The sequence below is a fragment of the Trachemys scripta genome, chromosome 3 (assembly GCF_013100865.1).
Source record: "Trachemys scripta elegans isolate TJP31775 chromosome 3, CAS_Tse_1.0, whole genome shotgun sequence".
Taxonomy (NCBI): Eukaryota; Metazoa; Chordata; order Testudines; family Emydidae; genus Trachemys; species Trachemys scripta.
In genome coordinates, this window is record NC_048300.1 from 28,045,951 (window position 1) to 28,071,747 (window position 25,797).

The 25,797-nt window shown below is 39.8% G+C and overlaps 1 protein-coding gene across 28 annotated transcripts in view; it reads right to left on the reverse strand.

Moving 5' to 3' along the window:
- Positions 1 to 206: 206 nt before the first annotated feature.
- NRXN1 (neurexin 1) overlaps positions 207 to 25,797 on the reverse strand; it is a 1,212,452-nt gene continuing 1,186,861 nt past the window's right edge. For 19 of the 28 annotated variants that reach the window (XM_034764364.1, XM_034764371.1, XM_034764356.1 and 16 more), the window contains 2 exons: positions 25,690 to 25,777; positions 207 to 3,507 (listed from right to left, as the gene is read on the reverse strand). In XM_034764364.1, the coding sequence (XP_034620255.1) occupies positions 3,203 to 3,507; positions 25,690 to 25,777 (393 nt within the window). In that variant the 3' untranslated portion in view covers positions 207 to 3,202. The remainder of the gene's footprint in view (positions 3,508 to 25,689; positions 25,778 to 25,797) is intronic. The other 9 variants (XM_034764365.1, XM_034764372.1, XM_034764363.1 and 6 more) reach the window with 1 other exon arrangement.

Below are 25,797 nucleotides of genomic sequence, written 5' to 3' on the forward strand. Positions count from 1 at the left end.
GTTGGTGAGCACGTACTCTCAAAAATAGCTCCTTTGACGACAATAAGAATACTCACATGAGTCACTGCTCACCAACATAGTAAAAGATGCACAAAAGTAGACCTGTAATTAAAAGAAAATCCTGTCACTTTAAACTATATTGTTTTCACCATTTTATGATAAATATCATATATAAAACAAAGGTAAGAGAAAAAAACAATGCAACATTTGTATTAAGAAACATTTTATTAACAAAACAGTAAATTCCACTTGCTTAGCATTTCCAATAATGGATAAATTGGCTTTGCAACAAATCAAAAAAATTCGTTAATATCTATCACAGAAAGCACTATAAGGTTAGGGCATTGGGCCTCTTTTTTGATTTCTTGGGGATGAAATCATTTCACATATTATTTTAGTGTTTTGTTAAAAAGGCAACACTATACAGTAATAGAAATGAAGCTATCTCAGTCAAACACATAAGATTGTTATAGATATGGAATCCAATTTTTGTTAGGTATGTTAGGTATTAAAATGTTTAAAACATTTTAATTCAGTTACTGAAACTTCTGATGCTCTTATACTTCTATGCATCTTCATTGTTAAATCATGAAATCAAAGAGAAAAAGGAGAACCTCCAGAAAGAGTTGTAAATAATGTTTGCTTTTAACAGTTGTACACCCTTTATTCCTTGATATATTTATTTAGTTAAAATATTCACTTACTGGCATGTTAACTGCTTGAAAGATAGCCTGGTTGCACCTCCTAGGCTAATACAGTCAATACCAAGCTGGAAAGAAACATTTCAATCTGCCCAAAGCATACATTGTACCATCTCAGAATTCCTATATACAGGTTATCTTTGCCCTTCCATATACCTTTCAGTGCTGGAAATCTCAGTTCTGAACATTACCTGGCAGTCAACTTATTTTTTCCCCACTGACTAAAAACATCATGATTTTAATATTGATCTTGAATATACCTATTCCTTGTCTTTCCCAGAATACAGCTGACTAACAAAGGTGGGGGAAGTGAAGAATGCCACAGGAGAACAATGATCTATTTTTTTTTAATGGATTAAAAAAAATTCTGTGCAACCTCACTTTCACTTTCTGCAAACAATCATAAAAATAAAAATCCCATTACATATACACTATGATACGCACCACAATTTGCTTGGCAACCACAGTGGCATTCTCAGATATATGTCCTCTCTGTCCAAGATAGATTGCTGTACCAGTTCCCACATTTTTCATCAGCTACAGTGAATAACACACAAGAAGATATGTTGGCCCGGCTGTTTAAAGCTAATTTTAAATTCTTTTTTCCTGTCTGTAAATTGTGAATATCTATATTTCTCCTAGGAGGCCTTCCAATGATTCAGAAGATTTCTGTTGAACTACTCTCTCTGTCTAATGTATTCTCTTTGTACCTCTGTATAAGTGATATGTTAACTCTATGATTTATTGCTGTGAACCCAATGAAACAATATTAATAAAACCTTAATGTATAAATCTATAACATTATGATATTTAATATGTGCTTAACTAATATATGCAGCAATTAAATTTTATTTTAAAATATGATCACTGATCAACTTATATTTCATCGCCAGGTTATGTATCATGTAATACTATGGAATCAACTTAGCTTAAAATACTTTCTCATATGACAAAATGCAAACCTTTGAAAAATGTTTAGCAAGATGCATCTCAAGTTATTTATTTATTTATTTATTTAGGGGAAGGGTAATTCCTCAGTGGAAGTAATTTAAAGTGGTAGACCTTTTTAGGTCTCTTACCAACCAACTGTGTAGTAAAAGAATGCCAAATACATGCCGTATGATTCCTATTAAGATTCACAAGGAATTAAACTTTTTCATAGTTTCCTGGAGAGCAAGATTTCTGTAAAGGAAAACAGACTATTCAGTGATGTAACCTTGATTACAGCCCAAAAGTCACTTTACCTTGCTAAATGATAACTCGTTTATGAATGTGATACATTTATGGGAAAATCTGCAATTCTGATTGACTTTATTGATGTACATTGGGAGCAGGGGATGGGAACTAGAGGGGAGAGAAAAGTTACAATAGATATATATTTTTTGCTTTTTAATCCACTTCTTTCATACAAACTACTATAACTGAATTGCAACAGAATAGAGGCTGTACAGGTAAGAAAAAAATTAGCTGACTCTTATGTACATTCATACACATCCCCTTAGTATAATCACTACACTGTAAATTTTAAAAAAAAGGAAGAAATTTGTGACAATTTATAGTGGCTGCAAAAAACTGAATTTATGTCTGTTGCTCCAGATGTCATAAAACTTTCTATATCTAGGAACACTTAGAACATTGAGTTTACCAAAAATGGCTGAAGAGCAGATATAGTTTGCATTTTCTATACAACAGGCTATAAAACATCACTTATCACGGTCCAGAAAGCACATATAGATGTGTTTTATATAAACATATGTAATAACATATTAAGCGTGCATGAAAATTTCCCAATGATTGCATCTATGTTTGTTTGCTTTTTGTGAAAATGTGCCTTATATTCCACATTTTTTTGTTTTGTTTTTGAAAATAAGGCCTCCATACTATTTCCTCACAACCAGAAAGGGGCTTTTTGAAAATGTTTTTACGTAAGTCTTCAGAAAAGCCAGCACTTCATTTCAAATGCAAGTTTCCAATCAGTTTCACTGCACCAGGTGGCAAACTTTTTATGTTTGCTTGTTGAGTCACCATATATAATGACAGTCTTCTCTGGCAATAAGACTAACTTACTTCTCAAGAAAGCGCTAGCACTTTGGCTAAATCCAGAATCATAGGTAGCTTCTTTTTTTTTCTGTATGTGTGTGTGTGTGTGTGTCTGAGTTTTGTTTTTTTATTTAGTTTGTTTCATATTGTGCCTTGATGTTGTAGTAATACTCGTTGCTTTATGAATGCGTGGTATCATCATTGTCTTTCAGAAATGTTCCAGCAACATAAAGACAGGCAGAGTAAATGAAAACACTGTGGATATTTAGAAATTTATTGGCTCCTGTTTCTGAAAAACAAGAGCATGAAATGCTTGTTTTTAAAACAGTCTTTCCTTTCTGATTGCGTTCCCTGTCTTCTTTTTTTTTATGTGCTTCATAAAAAGTAAAGTAAATAAGTTTGTATTATGTCTCAGATAAATGAAGACTATTTCTATACAAGTGTTCTCTTAGATGTTGGGATCAGACATAGTATTCCTTATCCTTATTTTTCTTGTTCTTGTTGGAACTTTTAGCACTGTTGGGCTGTTTTTCCTTAATCACAGCCCCATTGGACTGTGCTGAGTTACTGATGTAGTTTCGACTCTCATCTACATGGTACGAGCCTTCATCTCTGTTTCTGTACTTGTACATGGCATAAAGAAGGATTAGGATACACAGTGCCGCTGCTGCAACGATTCCAACCACCATGCCTGTTGTGCTGCTGGATTCTCGAATTACTTCAGCTGAGCCTGGGTATTCTCTTCCTCCTGCTCTGGTAGGATTTGCTGTAGGTAGATGATGAAACAAGGGAGAGGTTATTATTGAGTTTGCACACTGCAATTTTTCACTCTGATCTACCTGCTACAGCCATGTATCAGTCCAATAGCACTCACTTGTGCAGGCAAAGTAGATGTTTGTCAAATGTACAATACCAATGCCTCATGATCACTGAAAAGCACTGAAACACTTGGGTATAGATCCTGCAGCCAATTTCTTTTTCATGCCTATCAATTTGATTAAACAGGCTTTTAAAATAAAAGACCTGAAAAGCTCAGTTTAACCCTTAAAAACAAATTTGTCCTATTGCATTTATTTTACTGCAAAGTGTCCTTAAATGTTTTGAAGTAATAGGCGCATCGTGATAATAGAATATTGATGCTTGGAGGCAGGTCCATTTAAGAAAGCATCTCTCTCTAGTATGAGAATTACAGGAAATATTCTGCTTGCAAAATATTTTACTAATAAACTAATCTGTGCATGCAAAAAAGGCTACTTTAAAATTATAGGGCCAGATTCTCAGCAGGGTTGCAAAATATCTCACTACAGCCTGTATCACAAACTGTCTCCCCACATCTCCACTCCCTTCACTGGTTTCTGCCCTCCTTTCACATTAAGTCCCTGCTACTTTTCTCCCTTTCAAGGTACTATGTAGCTCTGCCCTCTCTTCTCAAATCAATTTCCATGCCCCCGCTGCTCTGTACGCTCCAGCCAAACCTCTCTCTTTTCTGCTCACTTTTCCTTTTTCACCCACTCCCACTTCTTTCAAGCTGCCCTTTATGGTTGGAACAGTCTCCCAAGTAATAACATTAGCTTTAATAACATTTTTAAATCTGTTAAGTATGGGCTCTATCCTCTAAATACTCACCACTATTTCATGAAGCATTCAAGCTGACAGACCAGACTCTACTCTGCACTATTCAGTTTTGATCTGCATTGTATTAACTTGTGTAAAGTCTTCTGGGTAGCAACTGTTATTTGTTTGGCACTTTCTACCTACTCAACAGTGCTTGGCATATATCAATAGCACTAGTAATAGATCATTTATGTGTCATTTTGGAGTTTAACACCTATCCATGGTATATATAATATATACTATATTATAGATGATTTTATTTATTTATTTATTTATTGTAACTTCCTGAATGAGAAGAGGTAGGTTAACATACCTGGAGTGTCTGTGCTTATGTACAAAGCGATCACCTTTTAAAACATAGCAATTATGTCCTAGATAAAGGTGAGGTCACCTTGATATTTGCAGAATTCCCTATAATTATACCAGTACTTTATACCCCAGAGGCTGAGGGCAGCATAGCCATGACACTTCCAGCCTCAGCTGGTTCCAAAAGCAAGAAAAAAGGATGGTGAATTGAACCTAGATATTCCACTGAGCAGAGTAGAACACTGTTATTAGGCAACCAGGCTGGCTCTTAAAAGCTGCTTTTTAAATAATTACGCATGGCTAAAAATGCTGTCAGTATGATATAAATATTAACTAAAGTATTATTAAAAGCATTAGTATGAGAATGCATTCATAATGCTAGATTTATCAGGCCTCCCCTCAAACCAGCATTTTAGAAAAGTGCAGTAATTGTTGGCAAACCTTTTGCTAGCGGTATACAAACTGACACTAGACCCTAAAGCCTTCTTTAACAATGTGCAGACAAGATGTGAGACTCATTTTAAAAACACTGAATTAAGGGTAATGCCACACAGATTATAAATATTGGTAAGATGATGGCAACAAATTCTGACAATCTGAATGGAAAACAGCAACCAGCTCAGGGCATTTACAATTGGTTTATGAAGACAGACAGACTGACATGCACAAAACAAAAGTCTTTTTTGCTTGGCATTACCCCAATTTACTCATTAATTATTTATGTTCTTACTTTTAAAACAGCACTTTCTGGCACAGTTACCCTATCCTAATGTATCTATTTAGATATAGGTATATAGATTGTGACAGACCCAGAACAGTGGGGTACAGGAGTCTGGTAGAGGGCAAATATACTGGTCACTGGATGAGTAATTTTCTGTTCCCTGAGTGACCAGAGTAGGGGCTGCACTAGAGTAATCAGGAACCTGCTAGAACCATTTAGGGCAGGCAGGCTAATTAGGACACCTGGAGCCAATTAAGAAGAAGCTTCTAGAATCAATTAAGGCAGGCTAATCAGTGTACCTGAGTTTTAAAAAGGAGCTCACTTCAGTTTGTGGTGTGAGTGTGAGGAGCTGGGAGCAAGAGGTGCAAGGAGCTGAGAGTCAGAGGGTGTGCTGCTGGAGGACTGAGGAGTACAAGCGTTATCAGACACCAGGAGGAAGGTCCTGTGGTCAGAATAAGGATTGTGTTTGGAGGAGGCCATGGGGAAGTAGCCCAGGGAGTTGTAGCTGTCATGCAGCCGTTACAGGAGGCACTATAGACAGCTGCAGTCCACAGGACCCTGGGATGGAACCTGGAGTAGAGGGTGGGCCCAGCTTCCCCCCAAACCTCCCAATTGACCTGGACTGTGGGTTCTCCCAGAGGGGAAGGTATCTGGGCTGTTCCCCAACCCACATAGTGAATCTCTGAGGCAAGAAAATCTGCCAATAAGCACAGGACCCACCAAGATAGAGGAGGAACTTTGTCACAAGATATATAGATAGATAGATATTACATTACAAGATAACATTTTCTTGTGCTGAAAGGACAGAGGCAACACACTGAAAAACCTAAAAAAACCCAGCCCTGGAATAAATGTTAATGATTGCCCAGCAGTGAGTACTATTTGACTATAGTTTGTATGTTGGTAAAATTGGCTACCCTATGGCTACATATAATGCCTTGAAATATGATTTCAAAACATCATAAGGCTTTATTATGTAGTGTTATAATTTCTCAAAATAATATGCTTTCAAGGTGTATGCCAACTTCCTAAGCAATTGGAGTCCATCTCAAAGCAAACACTGACTACAATAGGCTCTGTTTCTTGATTATACCAACTGTCATAGATGGAAATTCTCCTATTCTGAGTGTGTCACTAATTGTATTACAGAAGACAATGCACTGTCGCTGAATAAAGACTCTTGAGTATTTTTTTAGTGAACTAAAATGAGACAAAGACTTATCTTACTGTATGTGATTTCACAAAATTAATTTCTGCCTGAAAAGGAATGGAACCTACTGAATAAACTCTTGTCGCTACCTGGTGGACTAAAAAGCTGTTCTTTTTCCTTCAAATACAGACATCTGTAACAAATGCTGTCAATTAATTTCACTATTAATGTCCACTAAATGACATCTCGCAGCTTGCTTATATAGGAGACCATTCTTTGATCACTGAAGCCTGAGGAAAGCAAATAAAAAATATTATTTCCAAGTTACCTAAACCCATTTCTTTTAAGTATATTTTCACAATTATTTCACTGACTCGATTTATCTAAAGAAGACACAACCATTTAATTAACATTTCTTAAACTTACTACACTTTCAAGGTGATTGCTAATTTGGGGTTTGTGATTAAAACAAGTTATTTTGTTTTATTTATGCTTTTGTAAAAAGAGTAATGTGGCTCCCAGAGCAGCTATAGGGAGATGGAGCAGTGTCCATGGACAATCTTTGCCACGCTGAACAGACCTGCTCTTCTGTAGTCTCCATTAGTGTCTCCTCAAAGACATTCAGAACTGTCACCCTAGGTCATCTATGAAACTGCAAAATAAAGCCAATAACTACACAGACCGTTTGGATTTCAGATAATAAAAATAAAGGTGATAAATCTTTAAGAAATAAAAAGCCACACACAAAAATTGAAGCTGCCTTGATTGAATTTAGGATGGTTCAGCGAGGAGCAAAAGAAGAACATAAAACTGGTGTGCATATCATCCCAGTGATAGGAAATACCAGCCGTCCCATCTTGCAATGATCCTTTCTCAGAACAATTGACAAGATGTGTATATTGACTTTTCCTCATTAAGAGTCTTCTTGAAGTTTTAGGAGATCAATTTTGAATTCCTTTTCTACCATATGTTTGAAAAATCTTGTATGAAATAATCACAATTGGCCACAGTTCTATACTGTGTCAATATGGATTAGAACATTATTATAATTCTTGGCTTCCCTTAAAAATGGTTGTACATTTAAAGGGAAAAATTTGACTATTTGCAGTGTTCAGTTTTCATTAATCCTGTGAAAACAAAATTGGAAATGAAGGCTCCCCCGGTGTTTGTGAATTTAAACTAGCCCGCATGTTAAAAAACAAAACAAAAAACAACCCCTTCTTCCCTTATAGTCATGTTTTCACACAAACAGAGTTTAGGAACTTATAAGAAAAGAATATATAAATGCTACATTTGCAATGAGGCATGAAAGAAATTATTTACATGCATGCAGTAATTTGCACTCTTCGAATGTGTTTGTTCTAGAGCTACGGCAAACTATTTGCAGGCTATTCAGATTCTCGTGAGCAAGATTCTCTGGGTTTATGAGCTCACTGCAGTTCACACATTAGATTGTCTCATTAGGAAGCATGTGTCTGAAAAAAATCCATGCACTTCCCATTGCATTGGCAGGGGAAAGCAAGCATAAATCTGCAAATGTAGAGCTAGACTCTGATTTGGACTATATGCCTTCAATCACATAAATCCCTATGTTGGTTACTCATACCCTGGGTCCGAGACACAAAGGGAAGTGAGTACTGCATGCCTACTTACTGCCCAACCTGGATCCAGTGGCTGGGGATGCAAGGGAGGAATGGAGCTTTGTTTCTGGGTCCCTAGTGTCATTCAATCCAGCAATGGATGAGCTGGAATGGGGAGGTTTCAGAATTTGTTGTTTTTTAAAACCAATAACAAATTTCTACTCCAGCCCCCTGGGGTCAGATGTGGGCTGTGTGTGTGTTCTTTCAGCATGCTGTCCCAGCTCTACGCAGATAGCGGAGATAGCAGACTTTGATTTAACTGCCCAATAAATCTACAGACTTGGTTTTCAGTGAAGGAACTTGGCCAGGTTTATTGCCAACAAAGCACAGTATTGATGCCCTATACTTGCTACAAATACATTTAAGGCATGTATGCCCCTGACAATAGACTGACTCAGTGAATGGCGGGACTTTCCATTCTCCCCTCAGCCAGTCCCTAACACCCTCTCAGAGATATCTCTTTATACCCCAGTACAAACAAGTTATGTATTGTCCCTCTGAAATAGCGAGATGCCACCTCTGACGTATTTGGGTGCCACCCTTTGACATATTTGGGTCCCACCCATTACCTTATACATGTTGGTTCAAGCAAAACATCTCTATTCATCATGCTGTCGTACTGACCTTATCTTTAGGCTGGGTCAGTGTGTTCCTGTTAGCTTTGGGGAATGTGTTTGGTATCGAGGTGTTCTGGTACCACCTTTCTGGAATGTATTTGTGTATGTATTCTTATGCCTAGAACTACTTAGGAATGTGTATTTCTGCAATATCAGCCCTGTTTCTTGCCATATTCTGTGAGCAGGCCCTGCCTCTTGCTCACAATTGCTTTATATTAGCAAGTTTTGACCATTATTTTAGCTCAGGCCTCATATGAGGCGTCTGAAATAAGGGCTTATGTCTCAGGTCCTCTTTCGACTACACCCTCTTCCTGCCCCCTCACCCCCACCTTGGGAGAGAGGGGGAGGCAAAAGAGAAACTTTAGGAGTTATCTCATAGTCCCAGTGCTTCCCAAGGCTACTTTCCGGATGGTACTCTGCATGCACCACCTTTTGCTCAATACTGTGCCTAAAGACACAATCTAGTCCATGTGCAAGAGCTAGCACACAGTTAGCTACATAGCAGATTTATACAGTAATCTCCAAAATGAGACTTATGCATAATGATTCAATTAGAATGGAAGCTGTGTGTGTGTGTGTGTGTGTGTGAGAGAGAGAGAGAGAGAGAGAGAGAGTGAGAAAAAGTGATACAATAGTAACATAAAAAGGTTTTATTGTCATTAATGGTGGATCCACTCATGAGTTACATAGGACATCCCAATCTCATGCCAAAAACATTTTTATACTAGACCATACCATCATGTATTCTGCATATGACACATTTCTCGGGAGAGGGAGAGGGGGGAATGGAAGGGGAATGATTTCAGAATGTTTTAAAAAATTATTGGGGGGTTTGTTGTATAATAGCCTGTAAACTCAGATTCCTTACTGGGAGAGAACTAATATGTTTCAAACTCCTATAAAAATGACCTAAAATATCTTTGCTATATATCAAAATGCCCCAGCTTTAAGGCCAAATATCAGGACACTTTCCAGAGCTATGAACAAGTGCTGGGTGTTTCACTGGAAAACTAAAAATTTCCTCTTTGCACGGTGTCATAACTATAAAGGGAAGGGTAACAGCTGTCCTGTGTACAGTACTATAAAATCCCTCCTGGCCAGAGACTCCAAAATCCTTTTCCCTGTAAAGGGTTAAGAAGCTCAGGTAACCTGGCTGGCATCTGACCTAAAGGACCAATAAGGGGACAAGATACTTTCAAATCTTGGGGGGGGGAAGGCTTTTGTTTGTGTTCTTTGTTTGGGAGTGTGTTCGTTCTCGGGACTGAGAGGGACCAGACATCAATCCAGGTTCTCCACATCTTTCTAAACAAGTCTCTCCTATTTCAAACTTGTAAGTAAATAGCCAGGCAAGGCGTGTTAGTTTTCCTTTGTTTTCTCAACTTGTAAATGTACCTTTTACTAGAGTGTTTATCTTTGTTTGCTGTACTTTGAACCTGAGACTAGAGGGGAGTCCTCTGAGCTCTTTAAGTTTGATTACCCTGTAAGGTTAATTTCCATACTGATTTTACAGAGATGATTTTTACCTTTTTCTTTAATTAAAAGCTTTCTTTTTAGAACCTGATTGATTTTTCCTTGTTTTAAGATCCAAGGGGTTTGGATCTTGATTCACCAGGAGTTGGTGGGAGGAAGGAGGGGGGATGGTTAATTTCTCCCTGTTGTAGATCCCAGGGGGGTTGGAACTGTATTCACCAGGAGTTGGTGGGAGGTAGGAGGGGGAATGGTTAATTTCTCCTTGTTTTAAAATCCAAGGGGTTTGGATCTGTATTCACCAGGGAATTGGTGAAGGTTTTTCAAGGCTTCCCAGGGAGGGAAAAATTGAAATGGTGGCAGCGGAACCAGAGCTAAGCTGCTAGTTAAGCTTAGAAGTTTTTATGCAGGCCCCTACATTTGTACCCTAAAGTTCAAAGTGGGGATCCAGCCTTGACACACAGAAATAAAGCACTCATTTCTATGACCAGTGGACTCCAAGATATTGGATCAAACAAGGGATCAAGAGAAATCTTGGAAGTTTATGTCTTATTTTTGTTGACTACCCACCCTGGAGTTTGGGTTAGTGTCATTTCTGGAAGAAATGTTTACTAATTGTTTAATGGCTGCTATTTGAAGCAGCTTTGAATGTCAAAATAAGTCTGGGGGAGATGGATTAGTGGGTGCAAGATATTGATTATGTGGTGTTTAGCATTACATTTAGCATACTATACATATTAGAGATGTGTGAAATATTTCACACTGAAATACTTTTAATCAAAAATAGCCCTTTTTTAAACTAGAACTTTCCATAAAACCAAACTGTTTTTTAAATTGTAATTTAATTTTGTTTTTTGATGGAAACTTTGAATGAAAATTAGCCTGTTGCTTTTACTTTTTTATCTTTTATGTTGCAGTCTTCACATTTCATCTTCACTCTCTGTCACTGAAAACTAATTCCCCTCTTTTTATTTGTATGGTCCATCATAACTCTTTTTCGTTTGTGTTTTTGTTCTCTTTCCAAACCTCTCTCTCTCCTGCTCCAGTTTTTTTTATTTTCTGTCATGAAATCACTCTTTCCTGTGTTCAGTTGTCAATCCTTTCTTTCTTTGCGTTTGTTCCCTCATCAGTCATCATATCATTCTTTCTTTTCTACATTCAGTCATTTGTATTGGTATCTTCCCTTTTTAGTATTCTGATCAATCTTCACTTTTTGATGGGGGAGGAGCAGAGGTTGCATTGGCAATTTTGATTGATCAGCAAAGTCAAATGGTGGCTTTTATATAGTAAAATATTTTCAAATTTGGAAATTAAAATTAAATTTTCCAAAATTTCTCATTTTATAAAATGATAAAAAATGAAAATGAAATAAACTCCAATAAAACTCAGTGGACATTTTTGAAACTGAAGCATCAGTGTATTTTCAAACAGTTTGAGATTCCCCCTCGAGGTCTTTTGACCAGCTCTAGTCTATATTATGGAGTCCTCAATAACGACTCTGCAATTAAGGGTGCATTCAATGTCAGAGGGGAACTCTCCAGCAAAAGATCAGTTCCTGCAGAATGGCCAGCCTGATATCTAAGTAAAGAGCACAAATTATATTACTGAATAATAAAAGAGACCAGGGTAAAATCCTAGTCCTTTTGGAAGTGAATGAGAGTTTTGCTACTGATTTCAATGAGACCAGGATTTCTCTCCATTTCTCTTTTCCTCATCCAGGGTGCAGAGAGAATAAAAACTAATCAACCTTGGAGCAGGTGTTATGCATGGAAGAACAGATCTGTAGTTGTTGTAAAGGGTGGAGAATTTGATGGTTACTTAGAACGTAGGGTATAGAGCGACTAATGATTCTAGCTCAGGAGCTGAGCCTGATATGCTGGAACAGATAGTACTTTCCTCTTTGCAACTGTGGGTGATTCCCTGTAAATCTTGCTATCACTAGGAAGCTATTACATGTAAAGGTAAACATCTGTGCCTTAGATATTATATATAGCTTGAGTGCTAGTACTCACGTACGCACGCCCCACTCTAGATGTTCTATTATAATGTTGGAATACAGAGAAAGTATACAGTACAGACAGGAAGAAAAGGGCTCTCATACACAATTTGCAAGCACCTTATATTTGCACCCTGTCCTGATGCAAGTATACCCTGTCGCCCTGTGGAGAGGGGAAAGAGGTGTTATAGCCCCACGGCTGAGTCCATCAGACCATCCTTAGCCTCAGGATAGTATGGTCTAGGGGCTAGAGCCAATATGGCTGTCCTTCCCCACAGGGTGGTGTGGCCTAGTGGCTTGAGTCAATATGGCTGCACTTCCTCGCAGGGCTGCACAGTTTGATGGCTACTGGGGGATGGCTGTTGGCCAGGGTAGGGGGACCCAGGCCCTCCCTACTCCACCGGGTCCCAGCCCAGGGCCCCGACAGTGGCAAGTGTATTCGCCACTGGGTCAGCAGGGATCTAACCAAAAAACGCTGACTTAGTTCCTGGTCTTACAACCAGATCAATGTCTAGTTCCCCTGAGCTACTTCCTACTGTGTCTTCCAGTGGCATGGTCTGTAGGTCTCCTGGGTCTCCAGGGTCTGTGGCCTGTGAAGCTCCCGATGGTTCCAATGTCCCCTGGGCGTCTGCAGGTAGCTGAGTGTCTTTCTGGACCTTGGTGGGAGCCTGCAGCATGTGTCCTCTCTCTTCGGAGGTCAGCCCTGACTGAGCTGGGCTACTCCCTTTTATACTGACACTCCAGTTGGAGCGTGCCCAGCATGGGTGAGGTGGCGTGGCTTCCTCTGTTCAAAGTACAGGGTTAACCTCTGCTTGTCCAGTGCCGGAAAAGTACACCCTATCACATAACCATAAAACAGGTAGCTATAGTTGTAAATATGGGTTCTGCATATGCTCATGTACAATTTGTGGGTGTAATTTAGTAAGGAAAACTTGGGATGCAGAGAAAGTAATGATTCTGGTTCATGTGCTGAGCTTGATGTGCTAGAGCAGAGAGCAATATCCTTCTCGGCAACTGTGAGCGAATGCCCTGAAGTCTTCCTGTCCCTAGTAGATGTTGGCATCCATTGGCCTGATTCTTTAAGGCTTTTTTACACTGCTCTGAGAGTGTAAAGAGGCCTTAAAGTGGTACAAATGAGAATTAGATCTGGTGTTTCTTCTCATTATTTTCATTTGGTTTTCTCTCTCTCTAGCATCTGCCTTACTTTTGCTGCTTTCCGTCTATTCTAAAAAATGTTAGTGTTTCTGATGTTAAATACCAGCAAGAAGTCTACTCTCACTGCCTCCATTCTCACCTCTAATTTCTCCCTTGTCTGTTATTACTAATATCTTTGTTCACTTGGCAAGATTTTATTTTGGCGACTTTCTGGATAGTTTCCCCAAACTCTCACTGTTCTAACCCTTCCTTCTTCCAAACAGTGTCTGAAACAAAGTAAATTTATTATGAATGCTTAATGCTCTGATTCACCACTGCATTACTCCAACTTTGTGCCAGTGGAGATACCTTGGCATGGAAATTGTGCAAAGTAGTAACAATTCAGGCCCAGTACCTCAGCTATAAACTTTACAATACTAATTGACAAAGCATTCTAATTCTTGTATTAACACATCAGTCAAAGCAAGGGTAATAACAAATGGGAATGGGGAAAGGTTTCATTTCACAAACACATACATATACACATTACATGGTAATGGTAACATTGTTTCACTGCTGCTAGGAGATTGTTTGGGCCAAACAATCCAGTGCATAAGAAAATATATGCATTAGACATAGCCAATCAGCTTTAGGAGTAATATCAAAGTGTTGCTTGAGGGAAACAATATATCTGCATTAATTTTCTATGTGCTTAAGCCTCTAGTAATGCATCATTTAATTTCAAAGAAGCTGCAGCAACTCAGTAATTTAGACCTAACAAACTAAACACTCTATAGTTTGATTCAAGGGAACAGAATCTTACAATTATTTTAAAAGACCAGTCCTACAAATAGAAAACATAATTTCATAGAATCATAGAATATCAGGGTTGGAAGGGACCTCAAGAGGTCATCTAGTCCAACCCCCTGCTCGAAGCAGGACCAATTCCCAACTAAATCATCCCAGCCAGGGCTTTGTCAAGCCGGGCCTTAAAAACCTCCAAGGAAGGAGACTCCACCACCTCCCTAGGTAATGCATTCCAGTGTTTCACCACCCTCCTAGTGAAATAGTGTTTCCTAATATCCAACTTAGACCTCCCCCACTGCAACTTGAAACCATTGCTCCTTGTTCTGTCATCTGCCACCACTGAGAACAGCCGAGCTCCATCATCTTTGGAACCCCCCTTCAGGTAGTTGAAGGCTGCTATCAAATCCCCCCTCATTCTTCTCTTCTGCAGACTAAACAATCCCAGTTCCCTCAGCCTCTCCTCATAAGTCATGTGCTCGAGACCCCTAATCATTTTTGTTGCCCTCCGCTGGACTCTTTCCAATTTTTCCACATCCTTCTTGTGGTGTGGGGCCCAAAACTGGACACAGTATTCCAGATGAGGCCTCACCAAGGTTGAATAAAGGGGAACGATCACGTTCCTCGATCTACTGGCAGTGCCCCTACTTATACAGCCCAAAATGCCGTTAGCCTTCTTCGCAACAAGAGCACACTGTTGACTCATATCCAGCTTCTCATCCACTGTGACCCCTAGGTCCTTTTCTGCAGAACCTAGCCATTCGGTCCCTAGTCTGTAGCTGTGCATGGGATTCTTCCATCCTAAGTGCAGGACTCTGCACTTGTCCTTGTTGAACCTCATCAGGTTTCTTTTGGCCCAATCCTCTAATTTGTCTAGGTCCCTCTGTATCCGATCCCTACCCTCTAGTGTATCTACCACGCCTCCTAGTTTAGTGTCATCTGCAAACTTGCTGAGAGTGCAGTCCACACCATCCTCCAGATCATTAATAAAGATATTAAACAAAACCGGCCCCAGGACCTTGAGGCACTCCACTTGAAACAGGGCTGCCAACTAGACATGGAGCCATTGATCACTACCTGTTGAGCCCGACGATCTATCCACCTTACAGTCCATTCATCCAGCCCATACTTCTTTAACTTGGTGGCAAGAATACTGTGGGAGACCGTATCAAAAGCTTTGCTAAAGTCAAGGAATAACACATCCAGTGCTTTCCCCTCATCCACAGACCCAGTTATCTCATCATAGAAGGCAATTAGGTTAGTCACGCACGACTTCCCCTTGGTGAATCCATGCTGACTGTTCCTGATCGCTTTCCTCTCCTCTAAGTGTTTCATAATTGATTCCCTGAGGCCTGCTCCATGATTTTTCCAGGGACTGAGGTGAGGCTGACTGGCCTGTAGTTCCCCAGATCCTCCTTCTTCCCTTTTTTAAAGATGAGCACTACATTAGCTTTTTTCCAGTCATCCGGGACCTCCCCCGATCGCCATGAGTTTTCAAAAATAATGGCCAATGGCTCTGCAATCTCATCCGCCAACTTCTTTAGCACCCTCAGATGCAGTGCATCCGGCCCCATGGACTTGTCCACGTCCAGTTTTTCTATATAGTCCCGAACCACTTCTTTCTCCACAGACGGCTGGTCACCTTCTCCCCATACTGTGCTGCCCAGTGCATCAGTCTGGGAGCTGACCTTGTTCGTGAAGACAGAGGCAAAAAAATCATTGAGTACATTAGCTTTTTCCACATCCTCGGTCACTAGGTTGCCTCCCTCATTCAGTAAGGGGCCCACACTTTCCTTGACTTTCTTCTTGCTGCTAACATACCTGAAAAAACCCTTCTTGTTACTCTTAACATCTCTTGCTAGCTGCAACTCCAAGTGTGATTTGGCCTTCCTGATTTCACTCCTGCATGCCTGAGCAATATTTTTATACTCCTCCCTGGTCATTTGTCCAATCTTCCACTTCTTGTAAGCTTCTTTTTTGCATTTAAGATCAGAAAGGATTTCACTGTTTAGCCAAGCTGGTCGCCTGCCATATTTACTATTCTTTCTACACATCGGGATGGTTTGTTCCTGCAACCACAATAAGGATTCTTTAAAATACAGCCAGCTCTCCTGGACCCCTTTGCCCTTCATGTTATTCTCCCAGGGGATCCTGCCCATCTGTTCCCTGAGGGAGTCAAAGTCTGCTTTTCTGAAGTCCAGGGTCCGTATTCTGCTGCTCTCCTTTCTTCCTTGTGTCAGGATCTTGAACTCGACCATCTCATGGTCACTGCCTCCCAGGTTCCCGTCCACTTTTGCTTTCCCTACTAATTCTTCCCTGTTTGTGAGCAGCAGGTCAAGAAAAGCTCTGCCCCTAGTTGGTTCCTCCAGCACCTGCACTAGGAAATTGTCCCCTACACTTTCCAAAAACTTCCTGGATTGTCTGTGCACCGCTGTATTGCTCTCCCAGCAGATATCAGGGTGATTAAAGTCTCCCATGAGAACCAGCGCCTGCGATCTAGCAACTTCTGCTAGTTGCCAGAAGAAAGCCTCATCCACCGCATCCCCCTGGTCTGGTGGTCTATAGCAGACTCCAACCACGATATCACCCTTGTTGCTCACACTTCTCAACTTTGAGGGAAACAATTTCTAGCTTTTGTTTGACTTCTAATAAGGGCCAGATCTTGCAGTCCTTACACAGAGACTGACCTAATTTCCATGGGAGTCAATTGGACCCATTCCACTGATTGTTATGAGATTGGATCAGATTCATAGACCATACTTAAGCAAACTCCTTTCCCTCCCCCCCCCCACCCTTTATTTAATCAGACAAAACTTCACTGAATCAAAGGAAGGTTTATCTGTGCCAAGACTAGGGATTTGACCCACAGTGACTTCTAGTTTTACACAACATCTGAGATAATTACAGACCTAGAAGATCATTTCATGGTCATATCAGTGTATTTAGCATTTATGAAAAGTACTGGAAGACTGAATTTCTCTGTTTATCTGCAGATTCATGTAGTGGCATGGACAATGGCAATGCATGCTTCCTTATGCTCCCCTGCCAATGTGCCTCCTTCCTGACCTGGAAGGATCACCCTACTTTTTCAGGAGTGAAAGTATAGATCATTCTTCACTGGAGGTCACTGACCTGTTGCTGAGATGGCCAACAAAGATGCCAGAGTGGACAAGTTTTCATGTCCCAATAATGGGGAAGATTAATTGGATAGAGACCTCTCACTCAGTCACAAATGTGCTATTACAAACAAAGGTAAATAAGATAAAAACAGAAAGACAGATTGATAGAGAGATGGATTCTACATAATTAACCAACTATGAAGCACGTCAAAGCCTGTCCAATGCTATATATCTAAAATATGTTAGCAAAACACATCCAGATAAGGCAGAAATGAAATTAAATAAAAATAAGTACCAATTATCCTCTTTCTTAGAAATAAATCCTGTAGATTTTAATTCTAGATGACACGTGGATTGTAAACACAAGTAATTCCTACTGTCCTATTCCATGAATGATGAATGCATCTGACTCTGAATGCTATGAAGATACAGGTACATTCATTTACTGGTTAATAATAAAGAATTGCAAAAGGTTTTTAATGACACAATCCCTACTCTCATATTTTAGTTGTACATGCACTGTACATTGTGATACAAATCATTTTATTACCTGATGCAAAGCAAAATTGCTTCCTCTAAGAGACCATGGTCATGTATCCACAGGCAGGTGGTAGTGAGCATTTGCTTTAAGATCGATGCTGTGCTTCACTCAATAATTGCTGTGCTTTGCGTCAGACTTGTTTCTCTTTCTCTCAAGATAACAATTCTATCTTTATGGCTCAAAGCTCTCTGCCTCATATACTTTAAATGAATTAAGTTGCTCTCTGCCTTTTTGTTTTATTGTTGTTTCTCTACATTTTAAGGGTAATATTAGTAAAGAATTCTGGATGTCTTTCTGTAGCATCTCCTTCCTCTTGTTCTTTCCTTTTTCTTTTTCTGTTTCAAATGTATGAATTTTAATTCTTTTTATTTAAAATCCCCACCCCCTCAACAACTGTTAGGATGAGGAGGACGGCAGAGCAGCTGCCTATGGGCTGATGTCAGTGTTTTCTGAGAAAGGGGTGATGTTTCCTAGAGGAAGCATAGAAACGATACATCTTCCAGAAAATGGGTATTACATATCAACCCCTTAATGGATTTTGAGCCAAATCTTCTTCCCAGTACATTGCCCAAGTAACAGGACTGGGGGCAGAAACCCTCCTCCCTGCTGGTTACAGAATGACAGCCCTACCACATCCTCAAGGCTGGAATATGCTCCCAGACGCTAACACAGTTAGTGCCTACCTCATCTAACTCCCATGGAGTTGGTTTCATATTATGCAGGCAAGGTGAGGGCTTCTAAAATCACTCCTGCTCCTAAAGAACATGAGGAATCATATTCATTTGCTATGTGTAGGACCTTTTATCTCATGAGCCCTGATTCAGGAAAGCACTAAAGAACATAATTAAGTTCCATTGAAGTAAGTCAATGGGACTTAAACACATGATTTCAGCTGCTTATGTGATTTCCAGGAACGGGGCTATAGAGTGGGAAGCATGATTTGGTCCTTTATCTGAATTAAGGGCTCTATCCATATTCCAATCAAGATATCCTAGATAACAGCACAATCTATAACAGCTCTGACTTTGAATTCCCTCACACCTGAGTCACAGAAGTATGTTATTTTCCATGGTTTTAAAGAAGAAATATAGCCTTCTTTCTTGGTAGGGCAAGAATTAACTCCTTCAGCAGCATTGTCTAATGTGTCCATTTGTGCTGATTCACTGTTTATAATATGGCTGATTTGTACAAACTACCATAAAGACAGAATAAAGCTTTTGTCTAATTTGCAGAGAATTTATGGGAAATGGTATAAATTACTTGGGTTGTAAACACTTCTGGACAGGGACCATCTTTTTGGTGTATGTGTGTGTCCCATTTGCTGGAGTCCCATGTAGGTGAGGTGAATACCAACCCCAATCCTCCCTCGCCTCCTGCCCCAGTGGAGCTGCCCACGCAAAGCAAAATACTCAGGCTGTGCTACAGGTGCGTATGCATGTGTGCTTATTACAGTGAACACATTTAATAAGCTTGGTTCAATAGTAACTTAGTGATCTTTTTTTTTAAATATTGGCAACCCACAAAAAATGCAATATAATTTGATTGGAGCATGAATGCTCTTAAATGTCTTGAGCCATAAAGATCATGAGTCATAATTTCCCTGCAGTGAGCCTGATTCTGATCTCACTCAAACCCGGTGTTACTTAAACTGGAGTGAGCAGAATTTGACCCAAAATATGTAACACTCTGAAAAATGACTAGCTAGGATTTTAACTTTAGGGAGTTTTAAAATCAGGCTCAGACTGAACTGTGTCTTGTTTTTAGGATTCTGCTTTCTTCTTTTCACGGAAATGTGCATTGCTTCTTTTCTCTGACTTCATTTCTTCTGTGTAGCAAAATGGATGACTTTCCCTGAATATATGAATGCACCTCTTTGGCTTTTGGATGATGTACTTGAGTGGGGATGCCAGGCATAGGGATATGGATTCCCCCCCCCCCCTTTTTTTGGTAACTGTACATAAATACTCCAATAATGACAGCAGATTTTTACAAGATTTGCACCAATATCCTCCTCACATCTTAAACTACCCCTAATTAGTGATTATGTCAATCACATCATCATGTCTTACTAACTGTTTATTAGTGCACAGCAACTCAACAATTAGTGATAGGAAATGAAAAACAAAACATGTTTAGAGATGAACTCAGGCTGTTCAGAGTCAGGATTTAGGTTCTGTTTATTAGAGAAAGAGGGATCAAGTGAAGTCTGGAACTGGATCCACAACTCAAAATTTGTTGGTATTCAGATTGGGGTTATGGTTTTTAATCCATCTCTTATGCTATTTAACTGACCTGCAGGGGAAATGTAGGCAGGTAGGAAGTAACGAATGTGCACTGCATACCACACACACTATTCTGCCTCCAAGACAAAGACATTACCATGAGAACTACCTGGATTCACTGAAATAAGCTGGTAGACCAGCTGTTAATAGTAGTGCTTCCACTTTTGATGTTTGACAATCCACTGCCTCCATATCCTTCACTACTGGGTCTACTTCCTGCAAGGTTCTGAACACTCCAGCCAAGATGTATGAAAGTAAGCACACACTTATGTACTTTGCTAGATTGGGGCCAGAGTGCTCAGCACCTTGCAGGATTGAGTCCCTAGTGTCTCTCTCCACATGTTGGATCCTCACATGATAACATGTAAATCACTAATCCTATTCCTCTGTCTGAACAAGGAATCAGTGTTGAAAAGGGGCCCTAAAAACTAGCTGATGATGGCTTCCCACAGCTCCCATTGGCCAGGAATGGTGAACCGTGGCCACTAGGAGCTGTGGGGGGCCATGCCTGTGGACGGACAATGTAAATAAAATGTTTCGCAGCCCGCCAGTGGATTAGCCTGATGGGCCACGTGCCAAAGGTTGCCGACCCCTGAGCTAGACTGTTCTCAGAGGTGGCAGAAGACAGAACAAGGTGCAATGGTCTCAAGTTGTAGTGGGGGAGGTCTAGGTTGGATATTAGGAAAAACTATTTCACTAGGAGGGTGGTGAAGCACTGGAATGGGTTCCCTAGGGAGGTGGTGGAATCTCCATCTTTAGAAGTTTTTAAAGCCTGGCTTGACAAAGCCCTGGCTGGGATGATTTAGTTAGGGTTGGGCCTGCTTTGAGCAGGGGGTTGGACTAGATGACCTCCTGAGGTCTCTTCCAACCCTAATCTTCTATGATTCTATAATTCTAATACAAAGAAGTTTTCACTTGGAAATATGACCCCGCCAATGCTCCCACTCCTGTATATTCTGGTTGCAGTCGTTAAAACAGCCAAGTGACACCTTTACCAATCCCATTTGTGATGAGGCTTTGAAGTGTTGAGGATCAATTCTAATATAAGCATTGTTATCTGCAGGTAGCTTAAAAATTGTTACAGCATGTCCACACACTTGCACCAGCTGACACTCTTTTTTCCAAGACACCCAGTGACACATATCAATGGGCCTAATTTAGAATTGAGCCCAACATTTTTAACTCTGCTCATCTGATCCAATACCTCGAATAGCTAAAGTGGCTTTGCTTTTATTTGACCCATTTTGGACACATATTCACCTCTTTACATTTTTTTTTGTGTGTGAAAGCTTCAGTAGCTGCACACTAAATTCCAGCCCATTATAATTGGATCAAATGAGCTGTGTGGTGCTATTCCTAATTGAAACTCTATAGAAAGCTGTGGTCTGCACAGGGCCTGGGAGAAGGTAGAACAAAGCCTTTAATGTGCAAAGTGGAGATTTGCCAGCCATCACTTCACAGCTCATCAGGTGGAATTAGCAGACTATTCTGGGCCTTCTTTTTTGGACTGGTTTCTAGGAAACAAAATTTTTCACAACTTGCATACAAAACAAAATTATGAAGTGTTTTATGCTTTATTACTTCATTTATTGGATGAAGCAGCCAGGGAAATTTAGAGGATATTATTATTATTATTATTATTATTATTTGGGGTAAGTAATGATTGCAGAGGGGAAGGGGGTGAGAATATATTGTAGAAAACATAACATGTTGCCTTTCCTTGCTAAACATAATGCAAATAAAATATGTTCACTAAGTTTTGCATGCTAATAAATTTGTTATGACTTCATCCAATTATGGCACATTTAGCAGTTTGTACACCACAGTGAAATCTGCAATTATAATTTTTGTGACTTTGTGTTCTAGACATGTTTATGGGATTGCAGTTTAGCAGCTCCTAATCTTTGCTACATTTTTATATCCCATATGAAATTTGTTGCAAGTCACATACCCACATTTATTATTTAGAAGACAGGTTCACAGAAAGCAAAGCTGATGGTGATACACCAGAGCTAGCTAGCAGCCCTGAACTCTGCAACACATTTCTCTCAGGAGATGAAGCCCCAGTTTTAAAATAAATCTAGTTAATCAATAATTTAACTCAATCAATATGTTTATAATAACCATCAGCTGTATGTAGAGCAGGCTGTCACCATTTCCTTTTCATTTATAGAAGATTTTGTAATCCAATTTGTAGACCTTAGCATTAAAGAGGGTTTTTTTGTTGTTGTTGTTATTTTTTGGATGGATCTCTCCTAGTTCTAGAAAGACCATGCTGTTACAGCATTTATTCAATGAGCGTTTAAAAAAAGACGTGTGCATGAGTGGAACTAAGAGCTTTGGCTTAAACTAGGGAAATTACGAGCAAACATTATGTAAACATCCTCATATGGCTCGATCAGTACACTTCAGCTGAGTGTGGTCCCTGTCCATTGTCACAGCATCCCTGATGTGCAAGCTCCATGTCCTCTTGGGAGTTCCAATTATGCCACATTGTCTCCCCTCTCTCCGTTACGCTAATGTGGGTCCTTCCCTGGCTGAATGGATGTCAGAGAGCCAGAGAAGAAATTTAATGGGATCTCAGCCCACAAGCGTCTGAAAATGATGCCAGGAGATAAGAACATATTATCCTGAAACACACACCCTCCGCTTCACAAAAGCAGATACTAGAAAAGATGAGCAGAGCAGCAATGAACCTCTCTGTGAAGCAACCCCAGTATCTACAGTCATTTGAGGGGAGAGACCTCAACCATGCCAGCTCCAGAGGGCAGGAGGAACCCATTTAAAAATATTGCCAACCCCAAGCTTTCAAAAATCAAGAATCAGCCCTCTCCCAAATCATGAGATTGACTTAAAAATCAGAAAATTTCTAGTAATAATAGTAATATGGGAGTTCTTTTCTTTGCCTTCTGGTTTCTGAGCCTTTAGGCTGCACTTGCTACTGTTTTCAAGCTTTTCAAGGGCAGAACACTTTTTGATTAAATGAAATCTCATGCAATCTCCTTTTGTTTCCCCAGCCATTGGGGCTTTAAGACAATCACCAAATATCACAAGACTCATGATAAGATCATAAAAGCACTGCATTTCCCTCCCACAAGTCCTAGGCAGTCAACACTGGGGGCCAGACTGCAATACTCCTGTTCACACTGAATAGTACTCTGTTCCACAGATAGTAGTCTCATTGAAATCAGTGAGGCTCATAGAATAAGGTGCTATTCAGGGTAGGTAAGGCCATTACAATCTGCCTGAAAGGGAGCTGTGCTGGGGAGTTACTGCTGCTTAGGCCTACAGAAACTCCTTTGGCCCATGCTGCCCTAAAAGGGGACAGGACCAGGCCAACAGCTGGATGGAGAGAGGAAGATGGGCAACTCTTTGAGGAATTGCAGAGTATGGAGGGGAACTCATGTATGGATGTGGATAATATTATCTATCATGCATAAAATAGTCAAGATAATGGGCATTTTGGAGAACATGATTTCTAGCATTGCACTAATCCAGAAATATTTTTAAAGCACTCGCAATTGAGAATGCAACAAATGAAAAAGTGAAACTGTTCTTAAACAAACAGAAAATTAATAGCATTGTTTGATGATGATTGATCAGAAGAAATAGAAAAGCTGATGGACATAAAGCTATCAGCAAGACTGTGTACAAACACCAACATTTGTATTCACTTCTGGGCCATAATTAGGATAGAAATGATAACTTGTCACAAAGCTTTATTTCACTCATGCCTCCCCTACCCGCACCAGCTAAATGAGTATGCAAGGCTCCAGGCCCAGTAAGATTTGTGAGATCTGCAGCCTTGTGCCCCCGGATTAAAATAACATTTCTGTCTGATCTGTCAGTGACTGATGGTAAAATTTCAGCTGTAGGACTGAGACACTGTACATACATTTTCACTGCTATTGTTTCCTTCAAGGGGGGCAGGCAAGTGTTTTAACACTAGATCACAGACGTAGAGTGGTCACCCAGGCTTGAATTTGCTAATGGGACAGCACTGCCTGATTGCATAGACCTAATTTAGCAGCTGGCCAGGGATGAGCTAAGAGCCACAAAAGAGAAGAATGTTATATAGTGTTGATCCATGATGGGCAAATGACAGAGTTCCTATCCTCAAGAATTTGAAAATAAGAAGGAAATACCAGAATAAATCGTGGAAATTTATTTTCACTCTGAAGTGTACAGAAACTCTAGCCTCAGTGCCTGTGTGTCCTGCCCATGATTTATAGCACCTTTGCAAGTAAAATGGTGTTCTGAAAAGAGCAGGAATTTTCAAGCTGATGCATTAGTCATTTGGAAAGTACTAGTACTTTAGCCTTGGTATTTCATCTCTCTCGCCATAGACTGGTGTTCCTTAACATAAAGCAGAATCCTTTGAAGGAACAGGAACTGTGACCCAGGGTGTCTTACCCCACTTTAAACCTTAGCAGACCAACTTGTCACATACAAGTTCTTTAATGACCTAGTCTGTCATTCCATAGGGTTCATCTTCCCACTGACTACCAAGGAAGGAGGTGACTACAACAACCACAATCACTAGGACAGGCACAGGCTACAACCTCATTCACCTTTACTGAAACTTACCTTGAATGAGAGCATGTGGCTCTATATGACTTCAATGGGAAATGCACATCTATGTCTGAGGCCAAAGCTGCCCTCTCTTTTTTGACCAGACATAAAAATCTTTTAGGGTGAAGAAAAATAATCATTGTGTTTCCTATCTAGTTGCTCTTAATGTACCAAAGATGAAGTGCCCCTTTTTGTTATTCACCTTAATATACAAGCCATTGTTCAAGTTTCCTCTGTTTACACTTAGACTGCATACAGCGTCACATAACATTTTACCCATTTTACTTCAGATAACTAAACTATGTTACTGCAAGTACTGAGATATTACCAAGTCATCTAAGATGACTGACAAGTTAAATGGAACCAATACACAGTCCTAGTTAATAATAAGAGCTGTGACAAATACTGAACAATCAGGTATCCATTCAAAAGAGATGATAAAAGAACAATTCACACCCACCACATTCAAGGAAAAAGTTCACATTACTTCAATATGACAGCTGGATTACTTTTAAGGTTATGAGCTATAATATTCCTTTTAAAAACAAATTTATTGAGGAGTTTGTTTCTTTCAAAATTGTGGTAAATGTTTTTCCTTTTGGAGACAGAATATATCATTTAATCCCATTTTTTATATATATATATATATATATATATATATATATATATATATATATGTATGTGTGTGAATATTTATATATATATATGTTCACAGTTACACATGAGCACTGGAGGGCACTGTTGAATCCTTACCACATTGTAAGGGTGTTCAGCTCAGGAGTACCAACAACTTGCTCCCATCAGCTAGCTTTGCAAATTGTCTCCTTGCCAACAGAGAGGATTGGCTATATTATAAGTATATAAGTGAAGGCACGTCATCCAATCTCTACCCACTGCTTAAGAAAAGATTTGCCAGTTCAGATTCTTTTTGTGACTACAGCATGCAAATATGAAATAAAAGAAAGGAATAAAGAAGTTGACTAACCTAACCCACCTGAGCTCGGCTCACAGGGATCAATATCCTCGTCATCACTGGGACATTCAGCCGAGGCCACCAGGATGTCATCTGTGGTCTGCAAAGAAAATAAAGTCA